The sequence below is a fragment of the Mustela putorius genome, unplaced genomic scaffold, assembly GCF_011764305.1.
Source record: "Mustela putorius furo isolate JIRA1106 unplaced genomic scaffold, ASM1176430v1.1 tig00003898_pilon_pilon_pilon, whole genome shotgun sequence".
Taxonomy (NCBI): Eukaryota; Metazoa; Chordata; class Mammalia; order Carnivora; family Mustelidae; genus Mustela; species Mustela putorius.
In genome coordinates this window covers 31,572,679-31,600,522 of record NW_025422047.1, presented here as the reverse complement: position 1 = coordinate 31,600,522, position 27,844 = coordinate 31,572,679, and the positions used below count along the sequence as shown (strand labels likewise).

Sequence of the window (27,844 nt, the reverse complement as noted above, 5' to 3'; positions counted from 1 at the left end):
CATAATGACTAAGCCACCCAGGCACCGCTTTTTGTCCTCTTTCAATGAAAATAAAAAAAAAACAAAATCAAGAATAGAAAAGGGAGAATAGAGAAGGGAAATTTTTCAGTTCCTGGAATTTCTAGTGTCTGAGTAAACAATCCTAAATCTGACTATAACAAAGTAAGCATATGGTCAAGCCTTGTGCATCACAGTAATAAAAAGTAGCCTCCTAAAGCTGAAAGGAACTGGGAAGTGGTTTCATTCTGAAAGAAATTCAAAAGATGAAAGAGTCAAAAGTAAATTGGAGAGGCAAGAATACACAGGCAGACATCTTGGGGCTATCCCAGGAACAGTCATAAGCTCAAATGACGTGGTTTGTATATCTCATCAGCAGTTTTCTCTCCCATGTCCAACTTATACAAATATTGAATAACTTAAGAACAACGTACAACTGGAAGATGAGTCATTCCACCAGTAAGCAACGAGATTAAGGGGAAATTCTATTTTCCTGTGAACCCTGACACAGTTTGCTTCGCACTGTTTGCATCTATTTGCCTTAGCCCTGTTAGCAACAACTGCTAATCCATGCTTGCACACTTCTTCTGCTACCATTAATCAAGCAAGTAATAGCAAGGTAGGTGTTAAGCACTCTTCCACCCCCCCCCAAAAAATACATCAAACTAATAAGTAGAATTACTAGTAAGTGTAAATGGCGTGTATAATTGAATCCAAAGAGCTAAGTGTGAATCCTGACTTCATGACTTAAACAGTGTGGCTTTCGTAAGTTACTGAAAATTATTATTGTAAAGATTAAGCAATATAATTAAGTACAGGGTAGCTATCACATAAGAAATATAAACACTGAAAAAAGAAATATAAATACTGTATGATAATGTATAATACTATACAAAATTTCCGTAAAGATTAAGCAATATAATTAAATACATGGTAGCTATCACATAAGAAATATAAACATTGAAAAAAAAGAAATATAACCACTGGATGATAATGTATAAATAACAATATTTCCTGCATGCCTCCTTGATGCCAAGCCTCACGGAGAATACAAAGAAGGGTACCCTGTCCTTCAAAGAGCTTGTAAGGTGGATGACGAGACATCAGATACCAATGTGAAAACCTAAGCACTAAAACAAGAACAGACGGTATAGGGTAAATAGCCAAGTGCGTGCCAGGGTTCAGAAATGCTCCAAGTTCCAAAGAAGAAAAGGTCCGTGCAGATTAGAGAGGCCTTCATGGCAGAGAAAGGACTTGAGACAAGCCTTGAAGAAAAAAAAATGTGAAGACAAGTGTACATTTTAGAAGAGGAGAAAAAGCAGAGGAACAGAAAGGGCAAAGCAGGCCAGAGTCAGTGAGCCATCAGCTCTAGGTGCACTGTCTGCCTGTGGAGGAGAATGGTAAGAGATGAGGCTTTAAAAGTGGGCTGCGGCCAAAGAAGGAGTTACTTTTAGGGTAGGAATGGGAAATGCCACAAGGGTTTCAGGCAAGGGAAAAATGTAATCAAAATCTGTTCTGAGAAAACTGATCTGGCAATAGTGTGAAAGTATGATGGCAGGAGAGTGTCGACACAAGAAAAACACCAGAAGGTAACAATGGAAGCTGAGGTTGAGAAAGGATCTAGTGGAGGGACGAGAGCTGTGGGAATAGAACAGCAGAGGCAGATAAGAGAAATACTGCCCAAGAGGATCTGTGACTGATTAGACACAAAGATTAAGGAGAAGAGAGGAATCAAAAACAGTTCTAGTCTCTTCAGTCTGGGTGGCAAAGAGCAAAGTCACAAAAAGAAACTCAATGGTGTGTGATCAGAAGCCAGAACGGAAGGAGCATTTGTGAAGAATTTGATTTGTGACACACTGAATTTGAGTCCATAATGGCATAATCACATATAAATGTCACACAGACAGGTGATTACACTGACCTGGCATTCGAAAGAATAGTGAGGATTAAAGAACACAATTTGAGAGTCACTGGGACAAAGGAGCACTGCAGCTGAAGGGGAAAGAAAAAAAAAAAAAAAAACACCTCTGGGACTCCATAAAGACTTTGGGTCTTTTTCCAGGAGAAAAATGCATTCCACTGCAGGGAAATGGGTTTTCTCCTCCAGGGAGGAGAGGACATGGGAGTCCAAGAGCCCAATATTCCTAAAAGTCTTCTTAAAGGAGGCATCTAGATAGTGGCGTTAAGTCTTTGTAAACAGTGGTATCAGCCCAATACAAAAAATCTGTAATGCAATGTGAACTAAGATAGGGAGATCCTACCTTGAATGGCCATTGTCACTGGCTGCTCAACCCATTATGGACTCCAGTGACGGAGGTAAAGTCTGTTGAAATACCCTGCACCTGTTTCTTCTATATTTAGCCATTTTCAGATAAATGTTGATGCCCTTAGCTATAGGAAATTTAATCTAATTTTATTCTGGATAGATGTGTGGTATCTACCTACCAATCCAAAACCCACCTGAAACACTACACACATATTTACACAAAATTCTACTGAAGCTTCTGGGAGTTCAGAATCTCATGGAACAGAACCTAAAAACCATCAGAGTTAATTACAAAACAAGAGAGAAGAGTTATGACATCTTCCTCTCCCCTCAAAACCTACTATCATTCCTTTACTTTATAAAGGTATTCTACTTTAAAACTTTTATTTTAATACAATAATGTTAAATTAAAAGTAAACACTTTTGGATTTAAAAACTACTTTAGCTTCCCTGATAACATAGCTGTCAGGAACAATGAACGCAGTGATTTGGACCTGATCATTCAGCTCTGCTAGTTCTGGAAGTGATCTGTTAGGTTATTCTGGTACTTTATATAATAATCATTTCCTTACATATATCACAACACTGTGTTGCACCCCTTAAATTAATATGCTACATGTCGGGACGCCTGGGTGGCTCAGTTGGTTCTCTCTCTCTCTCTGATAAATAAAAAAAAAATATGCTACATGTCACTTATATCTCAAAAAAGTTGGAAAAACAAAAATTTAAAAATAATAACCAGTTCTTACTTTCTAATAATCATCTGGGGTTTCTCTGATTGCACAGAAGCCTGATACTATTAACACAAACTTAGTGAGAGTTGCAACTTGGGAAGAGATCGCTTCAAAAAATTCTATATCCAAAGGTCTGGCCCATGTTTATATGTGGTACAGGTCCTCAAATATATATATATATATTTTTCTCAAATATATTTTGAAAAAAATGAATCACAGTTATTAGGCCATGAGATATTGCCTGCAGAAAAGGTATTAATTTATGATAATGCCTTTCACCTTTCACCTAATGTTTAATAGCACCTGAGCCTTCACTCTACTAATAAATTCTTTTCAATTCTCAGCGATATTGTACCCAGGCACAGTACCTGATACAGCCTTATCCTATTTTCCTGAAAAATACCCTCTTGCTTTTCTCATTTTGGGGAATTTATAGGTTAAAATAATCAGTTCTACCCCAAAGACAAGCATTTAGGGGCGCCTGGGCGGCTCAGTCATTAAGAGACTGCCTTCAGCTCAGGTCAGGACAATCCCAGGATCCTGAGATGGAGCCTCCTGGGATCGAGCCTGCATCTGGCTCCCTGCTCCACGGGAAGCCTGCTTCTCCCTCTCTCACTCCCCCTGTTTGTATTCCCTCTCTTGCTGTCTCTCTCTCTGTCAAATAAGTAAATAAAATCTTAAAAAAAAAAAAAAAGATAAGCATTTATACCGTATTAATCTGCAAAGGAGATAGAGCATTTTTATTCATACAGCAGAATGCAATTTTGCCATTCATAGTTTTTCAGTTAGTTTGCAAAGAGGCATATAGTTAATTAAAACAGTAATCCATGAATGCCTGCCTCTGAGACAACTGAGTTACCTGCTACTTCAAATCATCTGAGCAAACCTACCAATGGCACGAATGCAGTGAACTTATAAACAACACAAATGTTTAAATCAACTGTATAGGTAGCTCAATCCATAAACATTTCACTCTTCCCATTATAAATCTCCAAAAGTAAAGCCAGCATTCCTAAGTGCAGGAAATCAGATTTTACTACCCTGCAGCTGCTTCATAGCTCAGGAAAATGCAAAAACAAAGAGGAAATACGCCTGGAGATCTTATTAACAAAGAGTGGAAATCCCCTTACTCCACATCTTCCAATTAACACTGCTGAGAACATAAGCTCTCGGGTTCAAATTTCCCTTCATGGAAGGCCTAACCACACCAGAATTAATCTGCAGTTGCCACCTGGATTAAAGACAGGGGTAGATGCACTCTGGAACATTCCAGACTGCCACTTTGGCTATAGTTTTCACTACAGAATGGATTAACATATAAAGGATTTTTTTTTTTTTAACTCTAGAGCAGACATTAATCTTTCTGCAAAGCGAAAGCAGTGTGGTTCAACAGAAATCTCTCTCCTGCTCTTGATCTAAATTTCATCTTTCATGCATTTCCTAAATGCAAAAGAGAATATTTATCATGCGCAAAAGACATGACAATTTTCAGTATTTTTAGACATTTGATTGAAGAAGAGAATTTTCACTTTCTATAGTGACATTTCTAAACTATTTTCACATTTTACAATGAGTATAGATTTGGGGGAAAATATAGAAAGATGTTGCCTCTGCATGAAATTCACTAATGATACATTATTAATCGCTCTCTTCATAATTTCTATCCTGAAAGCATGCATGTATTTATTTGTGCCAACTTTAAAAAAAAATGATTTTTACAATAGAAATGTCAAACATATACAGAATAGAATAATATAATAAATTCCAATGAACCCATAAACTAACTTTATCCACTCAGAGTCAATCTTGTTACTTATACAAATCCTTCATTTCCCAGTTTAAGATTTAATTTATTTGAGAGTGAGCAAGAGTGAGTGACAGAGAGCACAGTGGGGAGGAGGGGAGAAGCAGGCTCCCCTAGAGCAGGGAGCTGGATGAGGGGCTTGATCCCAGGACCCCAAGATCATGAGCCAAAGGCAAAGGCTTAACCAACTGAGTCACACAGATGCCCCTCCCAGTTATTTTTGAAGCATATCTCAGACATCACATCATTTCAACCATAAATACTTCAGTGCACAGCTCTAAAATAAAAAGTTTTAAAACATAACTCACTAGTATTATTACACCTAAAAAATAAATAAATAAATAATAATTTCCTAATATTTCCCACAACTGGTGTTCAGATTTCTCTGATTGTTCAGATCAGGAATTAAATACAATACAGTCCATACCCTGCAAATGACTGATAGAGTACAAATTGCTTTTGATTTACAGGTCTCTATCTCCTTGCAACTAACTTATCAGAAGATCCAGAGTTGTCTCACTGAGTTTCCTATGGATCTGGTATTGCAGTCTTCAGGTGTAATACACCCCCTATATTTCCTGTAAATTTGTAGTTGGCTCTACATGCTTGATCAGATTCAAGTTTGACACTTTCAGACACCAGATTCTTAACTCTTTTATCTCTTATTTCTTGCAACCTAGCAGGAGAAGAACCACTGGCTTAGTTTCAGCCCAATGCTAAAAAGTACTGCTGAACATTAAGGAGTGTCATGCGCTCTGCTCAAAACTTAACTTTGAATTTCCACCTTTGAAAGGCAGAGAGGTAAAGAGCTTCACCCCACTGAAACCTCAACAACGATTTGATTCATTCCTTCTCAGGACTGACATTGTGCTAGATACACATTCTGCATTTTTATTCATCTAAATCACAACTTCCTCTTCTACTCTACTGTTTTCAGGCTTCCACCCTCACCTCTGCTCCCACTAGGAAAGGAAATGGAGAACAAGAATCCAGTAGTCCCCCTATCTACAGAGAATTTATTCCAAGACCCCCAGTGAATGCTTGAAACTATGAATTGCACCGAACCCACGTACATTGTGTTTTTTCTATACATACCTACCTATGATAAAATCTAATATGCAAATTAGGCATAGTAAGAGATTAATGACAATAACTAATAACAAAATAGGACAGTTAGAACAACATACTGTATAAAGGTTACGTGAATATGGTCTCTCTCTCTCAAAATATCTTTCTTGGACTATACTCACCCTTCTTGTGATGATGGGTGTGATAAGATGCTGATGTGATGAGATGAAGTGAGATAAATGACAGGCACTGTGACGCAGCATTAGGCTACTACTGACCTTCTGACAATATGTCAGGAGGAGGATCACGTGCTTCCGGACCATGGCTGACTACAAGTAACTGAAGCCATAGAAAATGAAACTGCGGATAAGCAGACACTACTGCAATGAAATAACTTTCCAGTGGTCACAATAAAGATGATGTTGGGGCGCTTGGGTGGTGTAGCTGGTTAAGCATCTGACTCTTGGGTTTTGGCTCAAGACATGATCTCAGGGTTTTGAGATCAAGCCCTGAGTCAGGCTCTGTACTCAGCCTGGAGTCTGCTTGGGATTGTCTCTCGCTCTCCCTCTATCCGTCTTGCTGGTGCTCTCTCTCACTCTGTGTGTGTGTGTGTGTGTGTGAAATAAATAAAATTTTGAAACAAAAAAAGATGAGGTTAAACGAGCTATAGTTCTAAGGTACACACAATAGCGACTAATATATAATAAACCTTATATATATGTATGCTTTATTTTTATTTATTTATTTATTCATCAGGAAAAGAAAGTGAGCATGAGAACAAGCAGGGGAGCATAGACAGAGGGAGAAGCAGACGTCTCAGGAGCCAGGAGCCCCATGTGGAACTCAATCCCAGGACCCTGGGATCATGACCTGAGCCAAAGGCAGCTGCTTAACCAACTGAGCCACTCAGGTGTCCCTATGCCTTATTTTTTAAAAAAGCACAGTTAAACCAAATTAAAAAACAGAGTATTTTTAAAGATCTCTTGAATTTCTTCAAGAATATAAATACTCCGTTCTACCTTGCATTTTGAGGGAATAATGTGTTCCACATATAAGTAAATGTTCCAGATAACTGAGGCATGCCCCTTTAAATATCCAACTTTATTCCATTTTAATCTTTTAAAGTCAAAATAACCCAAGACAGAATTATTGTTAGAAATGTTACATACTTTCCTTTATCAAATGAAGAAAACCAAACAATATTGTTAAATTTCTTTCTTTCTTTTTTTTTTTTTTAGATTTATTTATTTGACAGAGAGAGACACAGCGAGAGAGGGAGCACAAGCAGGAGGAGTGGGAGAGGAAGAAGCAGGCTTTCCGCTGAGCAGGGAGCCTGATGCAGGGCTCGATCCCAGAGACCTTGGGATCATGACCCGAGCCAAAGGCGGATGCTTAATAGCTGAGCCACCCGGGCACCCCAATCTTGTTAAATTTCTTAATGACCCAGTATTTCATTACGAACATTAATGAATAGAACACAGATTTTAGAGATGGGTTCTAATCCTAGCTCAATTGCTACTAACAAACTTGGCGTGGCAAACTCACTTAACCTCTCTGAAGCCTAGCAAATAGAGACACTGTTTCCTTGGAGAATTATCAAAGAATTAGAGATAACAAAAATCTAGCACAGTGCCTGCTACACAGGAAGCATTTAGTAAATGGTAACTATTATTCATTAATTCAACAAATTGAATTAATGGATAATTAATTATTAATTAATCCTTATGCCAAGGATTGTTTTAAGTTATGGCTATACCAGAGTTCAAATGGACAAAAATTCCTACTTTCATGGAGCTTCTCTTCTAATATGACAAAAATATAACAAAAGCTAATAAAATGGGGTGCCTGGGTGGGTAGGTTGGTTAAGTATCTGCGTTCAGCTCAGGTCATGATCTCAGGGTCCTAGAACTAAGTCCCACATCACATCTCCCTGCTCAGCGGAGAGCCTGCTTCTCCCTCTTCACTCCCCCTGCTTGTGCTCTCTCTGTCTCTCTCTGTCAAATACATAAAATCTTTTTTTAAAAAGCTAATAAAATGTAGAGTATGCAGATAGTAGTAAGAGAAAAATAAAGTGGAAATAGAAGACTTGGGTGAGGTGTGAGGGTATATATGCAATTTAAAATGTGATGGTCAGAAAGAACCATTCCAAAAATGCCATACTTGAGAGCTAAAAGTGGATGAATAATCATGCAGATGTTTGTACAAAGAGGAAATAGCAAGTACAAAGGTCCTGAGGTAGGAGTATATGTAGTAAGTCAAGAAATATGAAGGAAAAATAAAGAAAAAGAAAAGAAAGAAACACAAAGCCATCCCACACAGCTGGAATACGGTAAGATCTGACAGGCTAATGGGGCTAGATTGCAAAGGATCTTGCAGGTTGCTGTAAAGACTGAGTTACAGGGTTACCTGAGTGGCTCAGTTGGTTAAGTATCTGTTTTCAGCTTGGGTCACGATCCCAGGATCCTTGGATCAAGCCCCGCATTGGGCTCCCCGCCCAGCAGAAAGCCTGCTTCTCCCCCTGTCTGCCACTCCCCTTACTAGTGCTTTCTCTCTCTCTCTGTCAAATAAATAAATAAAATATTAAAAAAAGAAAAAAAGACTGAGTTTCAGCCTTAGTGACATGGAAAGCTCTTGGAGAGTTTTAAGCAGAGAAGTGACATGATTCAACATGGATTTAAAAGGATCACTGGCTGAAAACAAACTTGGGCATTAGGAAACAGGGAAATCAGTTAGGAGGCTATGACAATTGCTTGGTCTAGAGATCATGATGCCTTGGATCAAAAACTTGGTAGCAGGGGCGCCTGAGTGACTCAGTGGGTTAAGGCCTCTGTCTTCGGCTCAGGTCATGATCCCAAGGACCTGGGATTGAGCCGCACATCGGGCTCTCTGCTTGGCAGGGAGCCTGCTTCCTCCTCTCTCTCTGCCTGCCTCTCTGCCTACTTGTGATCTCTCTCTCTCTCTGTCAAATAAATAAATAAAATCTTTAAAAAAAAACAAAACTTGGTAGTAGTGAAGGTGATGAAAAATGGTCAGACAGCCTTTGAAGGAAAATTGACAGGATTTTCTGGTAGACTAGAGGTAGGGTATAAAGGAAAGAAAGAAGGAGTCAAAAATGAGTGACATTTTTGATATCTGAATAACTAGAAAGTTCTATTTACTGAGAGATGAAAGACGGCAAGAGGGGCATATTTACAAAGATGAGGAGTTTGAACCTACAGAGAATGAAGGAGGCCTTTACCCTTATTCTCAACATTTCTGCAGCTGCCACTTCACAATGATAGTTTTCTCTTCCCTCAGAACTAAATAGTCTTCAGTTACCAACTTGTTATTGTTTCTAATCTACTTTATTCCCCATTCTATTCTCTAGGAAAACCAAATGAAAACACATTAAAAACTGATACATTACTCAACAGTGAAAAATAAACTGAATCAGAAATCTGAAGCAGCTTTTTCTAAAAGTGGGGTCACTAAAAGAAAAGAAAACTAAAAGTGGGGTCACTCTGGGTAGTACCTTACTTCCAACACATTATTTCCAAAAAATCACTTACAGAATGGTTATTTAGAACTCAAATATCTTTCCCCAAGTACAAATTTATTAGAAATGACTTGGTTTCCATGCCAAACTACATAATGGAGCTACGTTATAACAACAGCAGTGCCAGCCTGAATCCAAGGGAGAAAAATCACAGGGTATAAGAGAGACCAGACTTTTTTGCCCTTGGCCTAAGAATAAAATAAGTTTCTCCTTTGCACACTCCCACCATGTTTCAGTCTCCCACACTAAAGGTGCCTTTATCCTCTGCCTCTAGCACTGTAATCTTCAGAAAACCTCCCATTCTAGCATCCTCTTCCAATATGTCAGGAAAAATGTTCTCCATGTCTAAAAATTGGCCACCCAACTCTAAAACAGCAGCAACTAAACACCCACATCCCATGCAATTCTCATTTCCTTATAAAACAATACTCAGCAAGGCATCAGAAGGAAATGCACAGCTTAAAGCTAATTCTAATATAAATGACATAATATCAGTTGGAAGAATTTCAGCAAGTATTATATAAGAGAAAATGAAAAAGAATATGGAAATAGTGGAAATATTTGACATTGAGAAGGCTATGGCAAAGAATCTATCTACTTCTCTTTATATGTCTTCACCCTTCCTGTACTTCCAAATTCATTGATTTTTCTGTAAGTTTCATCATAATTCTTGCACCAATACCCTGGACGATCTAGAGATTACATGCCTATTTTCCAGTTTTCAGTTGTGATGCTAAAGAAGAGGGAATGGGGAATAACGTTAATGATTAATTACATATGCGTTGGGTAAAATGTTCCGAAGTTAAGGACTAGAGTCATTAAGGGACTTTTACAGAGACTTCAAACTACATGGATTTAAAACTCCACTTAGCATATAATTACATTTCTTTCTCAAGTTTTTTTCTTAAACTACCAAACCTCTCAAGTTTGCCATTTGCCATTCAACATTTTTTTTTTTAATCTGGGGGTATGGAAGAACCTCACAGTTCATCATAGAGATAACTAGGGCTTCAAACCCCAAAAAGATGAAAGGGCAGAGCTCTGAAGACTATAACCAAGGGTTCAGTCAGCTCACATTGTTCACATTTGCAGATGCCATTTAAACTAAAAACAAAACAGCAACAACAACAACAATAGATGCCTACGTTAGATCAGTTCTCATACTGACATTCATTTGGGTGACATGTTCTGTCTTAAGTCTGTGGTTAGAGAAACACCAGAAGGTCTCCCTTCTGTCAATTAACTCAAGAGACATCATCAAGCAGAACAAATGGTCTGATTTAAACTTAACCCTACAAACTTAATTAAATGCACTATAGGCCATTTGCCTTCCTCTAATTTCTTTTTCAGAAAACAGAATCCCAAGTCATTAAAATTTTATTTAAAGAATTCTAAATCACAGGATTATGAGGTCTGCTGTTGGATTAAAGTTTCATTAAGAGTTTAGAAAAGAGGGGTGCCTGGGTGGCTCAGTGAGTTAAAGCCTCTGCCTTCAGCTCAGGTCATGATCTCAGGGTCCTGGGATCAAGCCCCACATTGGGCTCTCTGCTCAGCAGGGAGTCTTGCTTCCCCATCTCTCTCTGCATGCCTCTCTGCCTACTTGTGACGTCTCTCTCTCTCTGTGTCAAATAAATAAATAAAATCTTTAACAAAATTTTAAAAAAAAGAGTTTAGAAAAGAGTCTCATTAAAAGCTCAAAATGAGGACCATGATTATTTCCTTCATTAGAACTAACTATTTTGACTGAATTTTTTTACAATTAAAAAATATCATTTTTGTGATTAGAACAAAAACACTTCCATTTTGGAAAGAGACAGATGGTGATGAAATAAGTCTCAATAAGAACTAAAAGAGAGGTGCTTGGGTGGCTCAGTCAGTTAACTGTCTGACTCTGGATTTCAGCTCAGATCATAATCACAGAGTCATGGGATAAAGGCCCATGTAGGGCTCCACACTCAGGGGGGAGTCTGCCTAAGAGGCTCTGTCCCTCCCCCTCTGCCCTTCCCACTCATGCACACACTCGTTCTCAAATAAATAAATAAATAAATAAATCTTTGGGGGGGGGGACTAAAACAGAAGACACTAAATAGAAAATACACTGAAAAAAAAAAAGGCTGTAGTGAGATTGTGTTTGTTTTAACTTCTTTTGTTAATATTTGTATAATAAAATTGAAAGAAATAAATTTTATTGAAACTTTTCAAAAAGAAAAGGGAAACTCCATCTATAGCACAGTATTTCTAGAGCAGTGGTTCTCACGCTGTGTTTCAGGAAATCTGTAAGGTTTTAAAACTATTTTTATAATAATATTAACACATTACCTGCCTTTTTCATTCTCATTTGCTCAAAAGTGTGCAGCAGAGTTTTGGTATTATACCATAAAATAACCACAATTATCTGAAAATGTGAATAAAATAATCTCACCTTTTCTAACTATGTTTACCTCTATGAGTCTCCATTTTTTTCATATGCTTCAGCCAAAATCACATACAACAGATTGAGTACAGAAGCATATAAAAATTCACTTGTCTTCCATCAAGCCATGTAATTAAAGACATTTACAAATATGTAACAATGCCTCTCTTTTCACAAACTGTTTTTGTTTTAGACAACAGTTACTACTGAAGAAATGCTATTTATATTAACATGTAATAGTTTTGTTATTTCAAACAAATTAATACATATTTTTAAAGTTCCCAGTTTTAATTTCTAATGTAGTAATTACCAATAGCTATAATCCCAAAAGCTCTCAGAAGTCGTTAATTTTTAAGAATGCAAAAGGGTGGGCGCCTGGGTGGCTCAGTGGGTTAAGCCACTGCCTTCAGCTCAGGTCATGATCCTAGGGTCCTGGGATTGAGCCCCGCATTGGGCTCTCTGCTCAGCAGGGAGCCTGCTTCCTCCTCTCTCTCTACCTGCCTCTCTGCCTGCTTGTCATCTCTCTCTCTCTGTCAAATCTTAAAAAAAAAAAAAAAAGAATGCAAAAGGGTCAGGGCGCCTGGGTGGCTCAGTGGGTTAAAAGCCTCTGCCTTTGGCTCAGGTCATGATCCCATAATCCCGGGATTGAGCCCCACATCAGGCTCTCTGCTCAGCAGGGAGCCTGCTTCCTCTTCTCTCTCTGCCTGCCTCTCTTCGTACTTGTGATCTCTATCAAATAAATAAATGAAATCTAAAAAAAAAAAAAAAAGAATACAAAAGGGTCTTTTGGCACCTGGCTGGCTCAGTCTGTGGACCCTGTGACTCTTGGTCTCCAGGCTTTAAGTTCAAACCCCATGTTGGATGTAGAGATTTTTGCTGTTCTCAAGTATTTCTTAGTCTTTAAGAAAAATCACTCTACAAAGGCATATATTTTTTTAAGATTTTATTTATTTATTTGAGAGAGAGAGAATGAAACAGAGAGAGCATGAGAGGAGAGAGGTCAGTGGGAGGAGCAGACTCCCTGCTGAGCAGGGAGCCCAAAGTGGGACTCGATTCCAGGACTCCAGGGTCATGACCTGAGCCAAAGGCAGTCGCCCAACCAAATGAGCCACCCAGGCGCTGAACAAAGGAGTATTTTTTAAGGTAAGAGAAACAAGTGAAGTGAATTTAAAATTTACGGGGCAAATGATTAAGATCAGATTTGCTTCACAATAATCTGAGGAGCAACGGAAGAACAGGTGGAGGTATAAATGAAGTAAGAATGGCCATGAGTTAATAATCATTGAGCGGGGAGTTCGTTATACTAGTCTCTCCTTTTACATATGTTTGAAATTTTCCCTGATAAGAACATGAAAGAAAGAATTGAACTCATATCTTAGCAGTTTAATTACAAAAAAAAAAAATCTAATTGTAATATAATGTTATTGCTAAGGATGAAGGAAAATAAGGGGGAAAAAAATCTTACTAATATACAATTAACAGTATACCCATAACTCCAAATGTACTTTTCGATCTTCACTGGCATTCTCTCAATTGGTTTCATATAGTTAAATCAGTAGGACATGTGTACTACTTGGAGTTCTGCTTTGTTCACTTAAGATTCACATATACGGTTTCCATTTTTATCTACTATCACTAACCAGACTTCAAAATGGCATAGATATCTATCAGTTTAATAATAGAAGAAACTTCAAACCCTTTAACCTAATCTTTGGGCTATAAAATGCAGAATAATTTTTACATGTTGTACTACTGCCATCTGCTGGCTGTGATGTCTAAGTACAGTAAACAAAGATTTAAAGCAGAAAAGCTAAAAATTTACCTATGATGGAGGTTTTCTCCCAAAATTATCCTGTAGAAAAGAAGCTACTATACACTATTAGGGATCTTCAAAACCTCACTTTAGATAAGATGGGTGTTCAGGGTGGTATGATCATAGGCCAAAACCTCACATTAGAAGCAGTGGTTCTCAACCCTGGGCTGCATTCTAAAAATCACCTGAGAGCTTTTGAAAATCCTGATGTCTGGACCCCAGAACCAGAACAATTAAATCAGTATCTCTATTTTACAGAAATGAAAGGCAAGCCACAAACTGAAAGAAGATGTTTTCAGAAGACATATCTGACATAGGAGTTGTATCTTAAGACTATACAAATTGTTACAACTAAAAAATATGAAAGCAACCCAATTTTTTTTTAAATTTTATTTTTTAAGTAATCTCTACACCCAACATGGGGCTCAAGCCCACAACTCCCAGATCCAAGAGTTGCATGTCCCACCAACCGGGCCAGCCAGGCATCCGAAAGCAGCCCAATTTTAATAATGGACAAAAGATCTGAACAGGCACATCACCAGAAAAAGATATATAGATGGCAATTAAGCACATAAAAAGATGCTCTACATCATCAGCCATTGGGAAAATGTAAATTAAGACCACAAGGAGATACTACTTTAAATCCATCAGAGTGGCTAAGGTAAAGAGACTGACCATAGTAAGTACTCTCCAGGATGTGGAGTAACTGTAATATTCATTTACTTAGGAATGTAAAATGGGACACCATTTTGGAAAATGGTTTGGCAGTTTCTTAAGAAGCCACACACACACCTATTATAAGACCCAGTCACCCTACTGCTAGATATGTACCCAAGAAAAAGAAAAGTTGCAGGAAGTTAGTATCCCTTCTGAAATTCATGTCCACCCAGAATGTGGCCTTATCTGGATGCAGATGTAATTAGTTAAGATAAGATTGTACCAGAATAAGGTGGGTCCTAAATCCAAGGACGGATGCACTCCTAGGAAGAGTTGGAACACAAAGAAGAGGCAGAGAGTGAAGAAATATGGCTGAAAGCCAAGAAAAACCAAGGATTATCTGAAGTGAAGCTTGGAAAATAGAAAGAAGGTCTCCCAGAACCTTCAGAAGGAGCATGGCCACATCCATACTTTCATTTTGGACTTCTAGCCTCAGAATATAAGAGAACAGATGTCTGTTGTTTAAGCTACCAGTTTATAGCGATTTGTTACAGCATCCTTAGTAAACACAAAAGCACAAAGTACAAAGACTTCTACAAGAATGTTCTTTTTAAGTATATTTTTAATAGTCCCAAACTGGAAGTAACTCAAATATCTACCAACAGGTGAATGGATTTACAAGTTGTGGTATATCTACCCAATAGAACATTATTCAGGACTAAAAATGACTGAGACATAAAAACAAACAAACAAACAAGAAAAACATGGAAGAACTCTCAAAATTATTGTACTGAATATTTAAAAAATAATAACCAGACAAAAACACTACATATGGTATGATTCTATGGTGTTTACCTGGGGTTGGGGCAGGGAAGCAAGAGTGAGGTACAGGAGTCATTACAAAGAAACTTTAGGAGGCGAGAGATACATTATTTATATTGACTGGGGCAACAGCTCCACAGGGGCATATATGTGTCAAAACTTACCAAGTTGAAGGGAACATGGTGGAGATGGAAACACCAAGAATCTGTCTCTCCCACCTAGACAACAATCACACTGACAGAAACTCTCTGAGGTAACCAACTATTTTGGAACTCTGGAGTCTGTTGAAGGCTTGCAATTTGCAGGGGAAGTCTTGAATGACAAACTGTCCTTAATTTTGCTCAGTTTTGGGGCACCTGGGTGGCTCAGTGGGTTAAGCCCCTGCCTTTGGCTCAGGTCATGATCTCAGGGTCCTGGGATGGAGCCCCACATGGGGCTCTCTGCTCAGCAAGGAGCCTGCTTCCCCCTCTCCCTCTGTCTGCCTCTCTGCCTGCTTGTGATCTCTCTCTCTGTCAAATAAATGAAGAAAATCCTTTTAAAAAAATTTGTTCAATTTTAGCCCTTAGTGCAGCAGCAGCTACCTATCCCTCACCCCAAACCAAATGGCAGGCAGCTGCCATGCTCCTAGAGCAGCTTGCATACCCATTAAGGGAGCTAGGGTGGACAAAAAGGATCCCTTCTCCAAATACTGGGGATCCACGCTCTGCTCATTGCTACTTTTGATCAGAGGTTCAGCATACTCACAAAGAAAAAAGAAAATCTGAATACACCTATATGTAGTAAGAAGACAGAATTAGTGAAAAACAACAACAACAAAAAACCTCCCAACAACAAAAGCCCTGGACTTGATGGTTCACTGGTGAATTCTACTGAACATCTAAAGAATGAATACCAATCCTTCTCAAACTTTTCCAAAAAACTGAAGAGGGACTACTTCCCAACTCATTCTTTGAGGCCAGTGTTACACTGATACTGAAGCCAGAGAAGACACTACAACTACAGACCAAGATCCTCCATAAACATTGATGTAAAAATCCACAACAAAATGCTAGCAAGCAAAATTCAGCAGTATGTTAAAAGGATTACCCGTATGACTAAGCGGGACCTATTTCTGGAATGCATGGATGGTTCAACATATGAAACTCAATCAGTGTAACAGGCCACGTCAACAGAATGAAAGGGGAAAAAAAAACCCATGATCATCTCAATTGAATGCAGAAAAGGCATTTGATAAACCCCTTTCATGATTTAAAAAAAAAAACACACACAAAACTAGAGGAAAACTATCTCAATGTTTAAGAGAAACCCACAGCAAACAACATACTCAACATAGCTTTTCTTCTAAGATTAGGTCCAAGACAAGGATGCTTGCTTTCCACCACTTCTATTTAAACATATTGGAAGTTCTAGCCAGAGCAAGGTAAATAAGCAAGTAAAAGAAATAAAAAGCACCCAGACTGGAAAGGACAATGTAAAATTATCTTTGTAGATGATTTGATTGTATATCCAGAAAATCCTAAAAATTCCACACCAAAAAAAGCCACTAGAATAAATCAATTGAGCAAAGTAGCAAGTCACAAAGTCAACATACAAGAATTGGTTACATTGCTATTAATAATGAACGACCTAAAAAATAAATGACAAAAACAATTCTATTTACAATAGCATCAAAAAGAATTAAATACTTAGGAAGTAACTTAACCAAGGAGGTAAAAAACAATACAAAGAAAAACTACAAAAGATTGCTGAAAGAAATTAAAGACATAAATAAATGGAAACACATCCCGTATTCGTAGATTGGAAGACTAAATATTGTTAAAACATCAAAACTACCCAAAGCAATTGACAAATTCAATGCAATTCCTATCAGAATCCAAGTGATATTTTTTGCAGAAATAGAAGAACTCATCCTAAAATTGATATGGCATCTTAAGAGACCCTGAATAACCAAAACAATCTTACAAAAAGAATAAAATTAATACTTCCTGATTTTAAAACTTACTACAAATATGCAGTCATCAAAAGAGTATAGTGCTAGAGGTGTCTGGGTGGCTCCGTCGGTTAAGCATCTGACTCTTGATTTTGGCTCAGGTTATGATCTCGGGGTCGAGATTCAGCCCTGCACCAGGCTCCACACTTAGCATGGAGTCTCTTTATTCCTCTCCCTCTGCTCTCCCCCCTGCCTGAGCTCCACCTCCCCTTCTCTGTCTCAAATAAATAAATAAAATCCTAAAGAAACAACCAACCAAACAAAAAACAGTATATTACTAGCGTAAAAATAGACATATAGACCAACAGAATAGACATAAACCCAAACCATTTCATGTATGGTCATATGATTTCTGACAAGGGTCCCAAAACCATTCAATGGGGAAAGGACAGTCTTTTCAACAAATAGGTCTAGGGAAACTGGATACTGACATGCAAAATAATGAAGCCAGACCCTTAACTAACACCATATACAAACATGAACTCAAAATGAATCAAAGATCTAAATGTAAGACCTAAAAGAGTAAAACTCTTAGAAGAAAATATAGAACAAAAGCTACATGACACTGAATTTGACAATGTTTTCTTGGATATGACACCAAAGATACATGGTAGCAAATATAAACAAACTAGAATTGATAATATTTAAAAATTTTTGTGAAAGCGCTGAATCCTAGCCACTAGACCACCAGGGAAAAAATTTTTGTGTATCAGAAGATATTATTAACAGAGTAAAGAGACAACCCATAAGATGGAAGAAAATATTTATAAATCGTAGTATCTAATAAGAGACTAATATCCAGAATATATAGAAACCACCAAGAACTCAACAACAACAAAAAAACCAATTCAAAAATGGGGAAAGGAATTAAACAGACATTTCTCCAAAGATAGACAAGTGGCCAACAAGCACAAGAAAAGATGCTTAACATCACCAACCATCAGGGAAATACAAATCAAAACTACAATGAGATACCACTCATAGCCATTAGAATAGATACTATTAAAAACAAACAACAAAACAGGGGCACCTGGGTGGCTCACTTGGTTAAGTGTCTGGTCATGATCCCATGGTCCCGGGATCAAGTCCCAATCAGGTTCCTTGCTCAGCAGGGAGCCTGCTTCTCTCTCTGCCTGCTGTTCCCTCTGCTTGTGCTCTCTCTCTCTCTAGCAAATAAATAAATAAAACCTTTTTTAAAAATTGAAATAAAAAACCCAAACAAAACAGTATGTATTGGTAAGGATGTGGAGATTGTGTGAATGTAAAATGGTGCAGCCACTGTGAAACACAGTTCCTTAAGAAATTAAAAATAGATTTAGCACATGATGCAGTAATAATAACACTTCTAGGTATATACCCAAAATAATTGTAAGCAGGGTTTCAAAGAGAGATCTGTAACCCAGGCTCATAAACAGCATTATTCACAGTACCTAAAATGTAGAATCAACTGGAGTGTCCACTGACACCTGGATAAATCAAATATGGTATATACATACAACGGAATATTATTCAGCCTTAAAAAGGAAGGAAACTGGGGCGCCTGGGTGGCTCAGTGGTTTGGGCCGCTGCCTTCGGCTCGGGTCATGATCTCGGGGTCCTGGGATCGAGTCCCGCATCGGGCTCTCTGCTCAGCAGGGAGCCTGCTTCCCTATCTCTCTCTCTCTCTCTGGCTGCCTCTCCGACTACTTGTGATTTCTCTCTGTCAAATTAATAAATAAAAGCTTTAAAAAAAAAAAAAAAAAAAAGGAAGGAAACTCTGCAGTATGCTACAACATGAATAAACCTTGAGGACATTATGCTAAGTGAAATAAACAAAAAGGCAAATACCAGGGCACCTGGTGGCTCAGAGGTTGGACCTCTGCCTTTGGCTTAGGTCATGGTCTCAGGGTCCTGGGATCGAGCCCCGCATCGGGCTCTCTGCTTGGCAGGGACCAGGCTTCCCCCTCTCTCTGCCTGCCTCTCTGCCTATTGGTGATCTCTCTCTGTCAAACAAACAAATAAAACCTTTGAAAAAAAAAAAAAGGCAAATACCTCCACTTATATAAGGTACTTGCAGTAGTCAAAATCATAAAGACAGGAAGTATTGTGGTGGTTGCCAGCAGCTGGAAGGAATTATGTTTAATAGTAGGGTTTCAGTTTTACAAGAAGAAAAGAGTTATGGGGATAGATGAGGTGATGGTTATGCAACAATGTTAATATATTTAATATCACTGAACTGTATGTACACTTAAAACCAAAATCTATAGAGGGTAGAGTTCAGGTGTCATTAATTTTTCAGTATCTCCTCAACTATTCTAACCAACAACCACTTCACCAAAGGGTGCTATTTCATTTACTCTGTTTTATCTACTTGATAAAAACATTTAAGCCTGAAATAATTTTTTTAAAGATTTTATTTATCTATTTAAGAGAGACAGAGAGAAAGGATGGGGAGGGGCACAGAGGGTGAAGGAAAAAGAGAAGCAGAATCCCTGCTGAACAGGGAATCCAATGCCTAGCTTGATCCCAGGACCCTGAGATCATTATCTAAGCCAAAGACAGATGTTCAGCTGCCTAAATATCTATTTAGAAACATCCAGGCACCCCAAGTCTGAAATAATTTTGATAATTCTCATTTTAGATGCTTATGGAGGTCAGCCGACATCATACTTTTTTTTAAGTAAACAAAGATGTGATATTTACTCCTTGGTTTGTACCTCAAATTCCTAAATTACAAGATTTAGAAAGCAATGTTGCAGCTACTTGCTCCCAGCACAAAATTATTTAAAATACAGAATATGTTTTTGCAATGAATGGCAACATAGACTGAACTGCGACCACCTCAAAATTCATAGGTTGAAGTCCTAGCCCCAAGCAGTGCAGAATGTGACTGTATTTGGAGATAAAGCCTTTTAACAAGCAAGTAAGGTAAAATGAGGTCATAAGGACGGGCCTTAATCCCATCTGACTGGTGTCCTGAATACACAGAGATACCAGGGATGCTCAGGCACAGAGGAAGTCCATATGAAAATCAAGCAAGAAGGGGGAGATCTGCAAGTCAAAAAAGAAGCCTCAAGAGAAACGAAACCTGCCAGCACCTTGATCTTGGACATCTAGTCTCTAGAATTGTGCAAAAACAAAGTTCTGTTGTTTATACCACCTGGTATGTACTATTCTATTATAGCAGCCATAATAGATTAATACAAATGGTGAGCAAAAACAAAGAAAAAAATAAATCTGGGAAATGACATTCTGGATCTAAACTTTACCCTAGAGCGCGTACCAAACCCTGACCGTTGGATACTGGTTTTGGCCAGAGCCTAGAACCGCTCTTCCTGTCACATCTTAGCCTCAAATATTTCACCTGCTCTCTGACCTCAGCTTTCTAGTACTCTTTCCTTTACTCCCACTAAACCTTTTCTTCTACCCCACACTGAGACTGCTGGTCCCTTGAACTCTTCTAGAAGAGAGTGCTCTCTGGCCCTCCCTCCCTCCCCATCTAGTCTGAGCACCATAGCAATCATGTTCACTATTCTGTCAGAACGAACTTCCCTTGCTCTCCATCATACTGTCACACTTCACCAACAAAACCCCAAATTGGAGCCAATGCTACATTTTGTCTTCACTACTACCATTGCAGGTGAGCCAAGCTCTGTCAGAAAAAAATTACATTATGCATTCATGTGAAGTCAAGTCTAAAAATTACTGACTCAAATCTCAGCACCCACCCCCTGCCACAATCCTGTGAGGAGTTAGCATGTCCGCCATTCTTAACAACCATTCCAAACATTCTTCACTGTCTCTAGTGTTGACTATACTCCCATGTGGTGTCAAGTAGACTTTCCACTTGACTCCAGCTTCTCACCTTCTACCCATTTAACACAGATGTCATTTCCCTCAAACTTCTCTCCCTCTACCTATATGCTTATATGTCTGCACCTATCTTCACTTTCTTTTCTACAGTCTCAAATGAGGCTCAAATTGCACTGTTTTTGGCAGCCCCTCCTATTTCTGAACCTTGCCCATTCATTATCCATTCTCTCTCCTACCTGTCCTGCTTATTCGACATTTGTATCTTCACTGACACCCTTTCTTCATCACCTAAACATGCACAAGTCTCTCCCACATCCCTACATCCTCCCTTGATCTCTACCATCCTCCAGCCCAACTATCCCATTGCTTCTTATTTTCATCTAAACTTCTCAGAAGTATAGTTTATTCTCAATGTGTGTTCACTGAGTTGTTCTAACTTGGCTGGCATGGGGCCCCAATATACAACTGAAACTGCCCTTCCTAAAGTTATCAATAACTTCCTAGTTACTTAGTTCTTAAGTAACCCATGCTATAGGCCTGAGGAAAAAGAAGAGAGCCTCTTCTAGTACCCACTGCTCTTTCAAAGTCACTATGTCTTCACTCTTTACCTCATACCAGTGGTCAGCAAATTTTTCTGTAAAGGGCCAGACAGTAAACAGTTTAGGTTTTATGAGCCACATGGTCTCTTTGATAGGTACCCAACCCCAATTCTGCAAGGCAAAAGCAGCCACAGACAATACATAAATGAGTAAGTGTGGCTGTGTTCCAATAAAACTTTATTTATATAAAACACGTAGTGGACTGGATTTGCTCTACAGGCCATAGTTTGCTGACTCCTCCTCTTTGCTAGCACCTTGTGTCACCCCAGGCGCTTCTACATTTATCAAGAATTTGCCACCTGACTCAGTTCTCCATCACCAGCCTAAGTAACAAAGCACATTACCTGGCACCTGGTAGGCATTCTATAAGCGTAGCTGCAATTATTATTTTTAAAAATTATCATACAGACACACTCAATAAATCTGTGGGTGACCATCCAGCACTTTTAGCTCTGTTTCTTCATCTGCTTAACTCTGACACTCTAGTTTTGTCATCACTGCAGAGCACTCTACCTCTGAAATCTAACCTCTCCTATACACTGATCAAAATCTCCTGCTTGTCACTCTCACTCCTCTTATGCTTGCTCTTCAACCTCAGTGAGCCTCCAATCCACTTTTATCTCTATTCTCTCCTAATCCATGAGCTCCCCCCATCTTTACTTCCTACCAAGCTTGATCTCATGGTCCGTTCATTGAGCCATCCTCTCACCTACACCCCCAGCAACTATTTTCCCACTGTACCAGACTAGAAAAATCCTGTAACATCCCATCTATCTGCCTTCTCTATTCCTACACCTGGATGGCTTAGGACTACTCACAGATCAATGCCATCACAAACTTGGACTCTCTGGTCTCAGCTGGGGCTTCAGCTCCACCCAGCAATACCTTCCCCAATCCTCTCCTTAAGGTCCCTTAGGCTTAGGCTATCATACTTTCTCTCATGTTCAAATGACTAATTTGCCCCGGATTCTTCAGAGAAATGAAGAGGTGTGAATCTATGTTCTCAACTCTTTGCTGCACCAAGACACTTAACTTGTCCACCATCTTGAATTCCTTCCCTTTAGACCCAGAAAAACAGTTGCTTCTACTCCAATCCACCAGCAGTGTTCCGGATCCATCCCTGCCTCTTCTACCTCACCGATTCTACAAAAACCAAACCCTGAGCAAGCCAGCCACATCGTACGACTTTCTTCGCTGCTCTTTAACCATGGCTATATTGCTTAACCTGAGCTTCCCCATCTTCAAAATGGTGATATCCTTGCAAGGTTGTTGTGAGTGTAATAGATCTTGAAGTGCCTGACATTTGGCAGTCATTTCATAAATGGTAGCAATTATTAGATTAAGTTAATAGCCTGAAGGTGAAAGGCAGTGACAAGAAATGGAATACAGGGTTGGAGACCTTAGTGGTGGGGTGAGGGGTGGGCGAGGTGGGGAAGGGAAGCATACCTGGAAAGAGAAAGAGAAAATCATTTTCCTTAACCTAAAATGTTCCAGTCCTTCTATGAATATAACCAGTTGTTTTGTGAATTACAGTAATTAAATGTATGACCACTCTTTGCTATTCTCACCATAGTCTAGAGCCTGCAACTCCTCTTTTTTTTTTAAAGATTTTATTTATTTGACAGACGGAGATCACAAGTAGGCAGAGAAACAGGCAGAGAGAGAGAGGGGAGGAATCAGGCTCCCTGCTGAGCAGAGAGCCCAATGCGGGGCTCACTGAGCCACTAACCCACTGAGCCACCCAGGCGCCCTGCAACTCCTCTTTTAGCATAACCCTCTCCAAGAGGAAGATGTGCTCTATGTTCTAAGGCTTGGCCAACAAGGAAAACTAACAAATCTTCCTTCTATTAAGCTAGAATTAAAGTGATATACATTAAAAAGGAATTATAGCCATGTTGAACCATTAGAGGTATCAAACAAAAGTATTCAATTTATGATTCCATTACTGGGACAGAAAGGTGAGAGCCTGAGCCATCTCGTGCTTGAAATAAGCAAAAACTGGGGGCAAACACTGATGGGACAGTGGAGGAAATGTCAAAAGGACACAGGAACTGGCCTGAAGGGGCTCCTAAAGGACAAATCCAGGACAATTTGAGCATCAAAAAGAATAATGATGGTGGTAACAGATTCTAGCACAATTAATCAAAAAGAGAAAAGAAAAAGTCCTTATGTCTGGAAAAGAAAATTAAAAAAAAAAAAAAGTAGGAGCTCCAAAAAAAAGAGAACTCTTCTACAGAATAATACAGTTAAAAAATATAGAAGGAATGAAAAAACTAGACAATCACCACTTTACAAAATCCAAAAGTAAAAATCATCCCCATGATACAAAAAACACTGCGTGAAGAGTTAACAGGCTATCTGCAAGAAGGAGAGAACATCTGCATATGCCCAACGTATTATTCCACAGGCTACTTAAATTTTAATTACAAAGATTGCCAAGGGAAAATGTGCCTTTATAGTGGAGATATCTGGCAGCTGCCCTCGTGATCAAGTGATGGAACTTAGCGTCAATAGTGAGAATAACCTAATGTTATGTGGCTGCTGGATGGCAATAAGCGCACAGCATCAGCTGTGCAGTGTACGCCCAAGAGTGGTCTACTGAATTAATGGAGGAGAAAACAATCAGACAATTAGTCCACAGTCTTACTGCTCAAAATGCCATCTAAAGACTAGAACCATATCATCTGGGGCTGTTCAAAATACAGATTCTCAGGCTCCCCTCCAGACAACTGAATCATAATTTACATTTTAACCAGATCCTCAACTGATTCACAGGTACAACATTTGAGAAGCCCTGTACAAGACAAAATACCTAGCCTTTCCAAAAAAATCAATGTCATAAAAATTTTAAATGTGGCCGTGTGGGAGGGTCTGTTCTCAATTTAGTGAGACATGACCACTAAAAGCAATGAGTACATTGTGATTGAATCCTGGAGCAGAAGGGAAAAATTTATAATAATACATTTCAGGGGGACACACTGGGAAAATCTGAATGTATCTTTTATTATGTATTATTTATTATGTACCTTTTATTAAGAAACACTGAATTGGGTGCCTGGGTGGCTCAGTGGGTTAAAGCCTCTGCCTTTGGCTCAGGTCATAATTCTAGGGTCTAACTTTATCAATAAAACTAGCTAAAAGTTATTCCGTAAAATGAAGCTAATGTTTTTATGGACCACATTTTCCTTATTTTGAAGAATAAAGGTCTTCATATGATCCAAGGGCATTCTATGACAATTTTAAGTCAAAGTAAGAAGGCAGAACAATTTTCACTTCTTGTTTTTATTTGGTACCTTGAAGAAAAAGCGTTTACTAAGGTAATAAGTGACCTTTCCCCAAGGTAAAAGCATTTTAGTTCTTCAGTTTAATCTTAGTAAACCAGTATAAAGTACTGAAGATTAGCAAAATGAAGCTATTAAAAATGACTTACAGAATCAAATTCAATACCAAGAAAATCTGGAAACTCAAACTCTTTTCATTAGAAGAGTTGTGAGAAACCATGTTTCTGTGGGAGTTACTGAAAACAGTTTTCTGGAAGTACTTATACAAAAAATGAGCACCTATCTTTTTGGCTTAAGTGGACCTGTGCCTAGATAAAACAGGATTGACTCCAATAGATGGATGATAGTCTACCCCAATTATTCTGTTAAATTCTAAAGCAGTCTCTCCTAAAGGTTGCTAACTATAGCCAGCAGGCCAAATCCAGCCTACAATGTATTTTCATAAATATAGTTTTAATGGAACACAGCGATGCTCAGTCACGTATGTACTGTATTTCGAGCTGAAAAACTGCAGCAGAGACCATATGGCCCACAAAGCCTAAAATACTTACTGTTTGGTCTTTTACAGAAAAAAAAAATTGCCAATTCCTACTCTAGACAAGCAATCCATAAAAGGAATAAAACCTGTTCAGGACTCACCTGAGGTGTTGTCTTTTTGTATTGATCACCTCCATCTATCACATCCCTCATGATTTCTCCCTTAAGAAATTCATACTCTTCTGGACTCAAGTGAATAGACTCCATGGTTTTTCCACAGCCCGAACATTGACCACTGTAATTACAACAGTTTGTATTAAATGGTATCCTGGAAAAAAATTTTTCCTAAAATGAGTAATCCTAGGACAAGAGGAAATTGAAGAGTAATGAAAAAAGAACATTATAATCTTTGTGATCATCACATTCATCCAATTTTTTATAAAACTGATAATAACACATATTAGATATGCCAGAAAAACCTGAAAAAGTAGACTGCTGGGCACCCAGATTAAAGTTTTTAAAGTCATTCTCAAAACACAACTGGGTTCCAAATCTGTAGAGGAAAATATCTCTGGGGCTTCACACAAGGCTCATACTACTTTATGGGAAAAACATTTTGAGTACTGGAAATTCTCCATATTCCAAATATGGCTTTTTTTCTTAGGTGCTCTCTTAATTATTCTATCTCTAATGTATTCTTAAAAATTTTTTGATCGGGGCACCTGAGTGGCTCAGATAGTTGGGCATCTGCCTTCGGCTCAGGTCACAATTCTGGAGTCCCGGGATCGAGCCCCACACCGGGCTCCCTGCTTGGCAAGGAGTCTGCTTCTCCTTCTCCCTCTACTCCTCCCCTTGCTGTGTTTGCTCTCTCTCACACATTCTCTCTCAAACAAATAAAATTTAAAAAAAAAAATTTTTTTTTTGATCAGTAGCAACAAAACCTACTAAACTCACATCAAGAAAGTTAAAATTAAATTTTGGTCTTTACCTTTCCTTGATTGTTATGAACTGTCCTTTCCATTGTTCTCCAGGAACACTACAAAAAAAGATTGCAAAACTAGATCAGTAGGAGGTCAGATTCCCACGCAACCAAAAGATAAGCATTTCATTTAGAAACTCAGCAGGCAAGAGCTCTGAAAAGTTCAGGATACTTCCTTACAATGGTTTAATCAGAAGAGTGGGTGACACACTGTGAGAGGGCTAAGGAGATAATGGTACCCTACTCTGGATCTCCTCCTTCCTTCACTTCTCCTTTGGTCATCCAACCTTTATCTTTATTTTTTTTTTAAGATTTTATTTATTTATTTGACAGACAGAGACCCCAAGTAGGCAGAGAGGCAGGTAGCGAGCGTGGGAGCAGACTCCCTACTGAGCAGAGAGTCCACTGCGGGGCTTGATCCCAGGACCTTGAGATCATGACCTAAGCCAAAGGCAGAGTCTTAACCCACCGAGTCACCCAGGTGCCCCAACCTTCATCTTTGTATCTAAATCTGCCTGACATAATAGTGTAACTTATAAATCAGACTCAACTCTTAACCTTCTCCATTGAGCTACCAGAGACTGTTTCTCCCCAAAGTAATTTCTTCCCTTATACTATCTTCTTATGTACTACTATAAACTGTCAAGTATTATATTCCCAATTAGGTTGTGAATCCCATCTTAATAGAACTTCTATCACCAGATGCCCACAGTGCCTAGCCAAATGGAGGCATTCAAAACTACTTCATTTATTTGCTCAAATTATCCTTTCCTTCCTCTTACTTATACTACTGTCAGCTTCTACTGATTTGATTGCCTTCTCTCCTTCCCTAGTTAAATCAAGATCTCAACTTTCATTCAAACCTATAATTGCCTCCAAATAGATCTCATTTCCCATCTTAACCCCTCTTCAATTTTTTTTGTGTGTGTGTTGACAGTTACCTTTCTAAAACTCTACTCCAAACTAACAGAATAAAGTCCAAAATCCTTGTCATTCAAGATTTTCACAATCTAGCCCCTCTAGTGATATTCAATAAATTTGTCAAATAAGATAATTAAGCATGGTTGCTACTTCAAAGATCTGTAAAGAGAATATATAGCAAAAATTTCCTAATTAAATTTTTAGGAAAAGAACCTAAAACAAATTAGTGTTGAAAAAAATAAGTGAATAAAAGACTGAAGCAATTGGGGTGCCTGGGTGGCTCAGTGGATTAAGCCTCTGCCTTTGGCTCAGGTCATGGTCTCAGTGTCCTAAGATTGAGCCCCACATCAGGCTCCCTGCTCAGTGGGGAGGCTGCTTCCCCCTCTCTCTCTGCCTGCCTCTCTGCCTACTTGTGATCTCTCTCTCTGTCAAATAAATAAATAAAATCTTAAAATTAAAAAAAATTAAAAGACTGAAGCAATAAATAGGCACAGAACCAGTAACATGAATAAAAACAAAGAGAAAGCAGAGAGCCTTGGAGAGAGCAGCTGGATGATGGAAAGATCCAAAAGGAACTGAACAATGAGATTTTCCATTTTTAACACTTGAATGTCACTGATCACGGTACCTCCATCTGCTCCAACCATCCAAGTTAATGAAATGCATAGATTATACAGATACCAGTCACTAGGTTTC

General features: G+C 38.6%; 1 protein-coding gene across 2 annotated transcripts in view; it reads right to left on the bottom strand.

Moving 5' to 3' along the window:
- Positions 1–27,844, bottom strand: part of PRORP (protein only RNase P catalytic subunit) — a 142,465-nt gene that overhangs the window by 112,030 nt on the left and 2,591 nt on the right. For both annotated transcript variants that reach the window (XM_013046234.2, XM_045067820.1), the window contains 2 exons: positions 26,237–26,284; positions 25,411–25,543 (listed from right to left, as the gene is read on the bottom strand). In XM_013046234.2, coding sequence (XP_012901688.1) covers positions 25,411–25,543; positions 26,237–26,284 — 181 coding nt within the window. The remainder of the gene's footprint in view (positions 1–25,410; positions 25,544–26,236; positions 26,285–27,844) is intronic.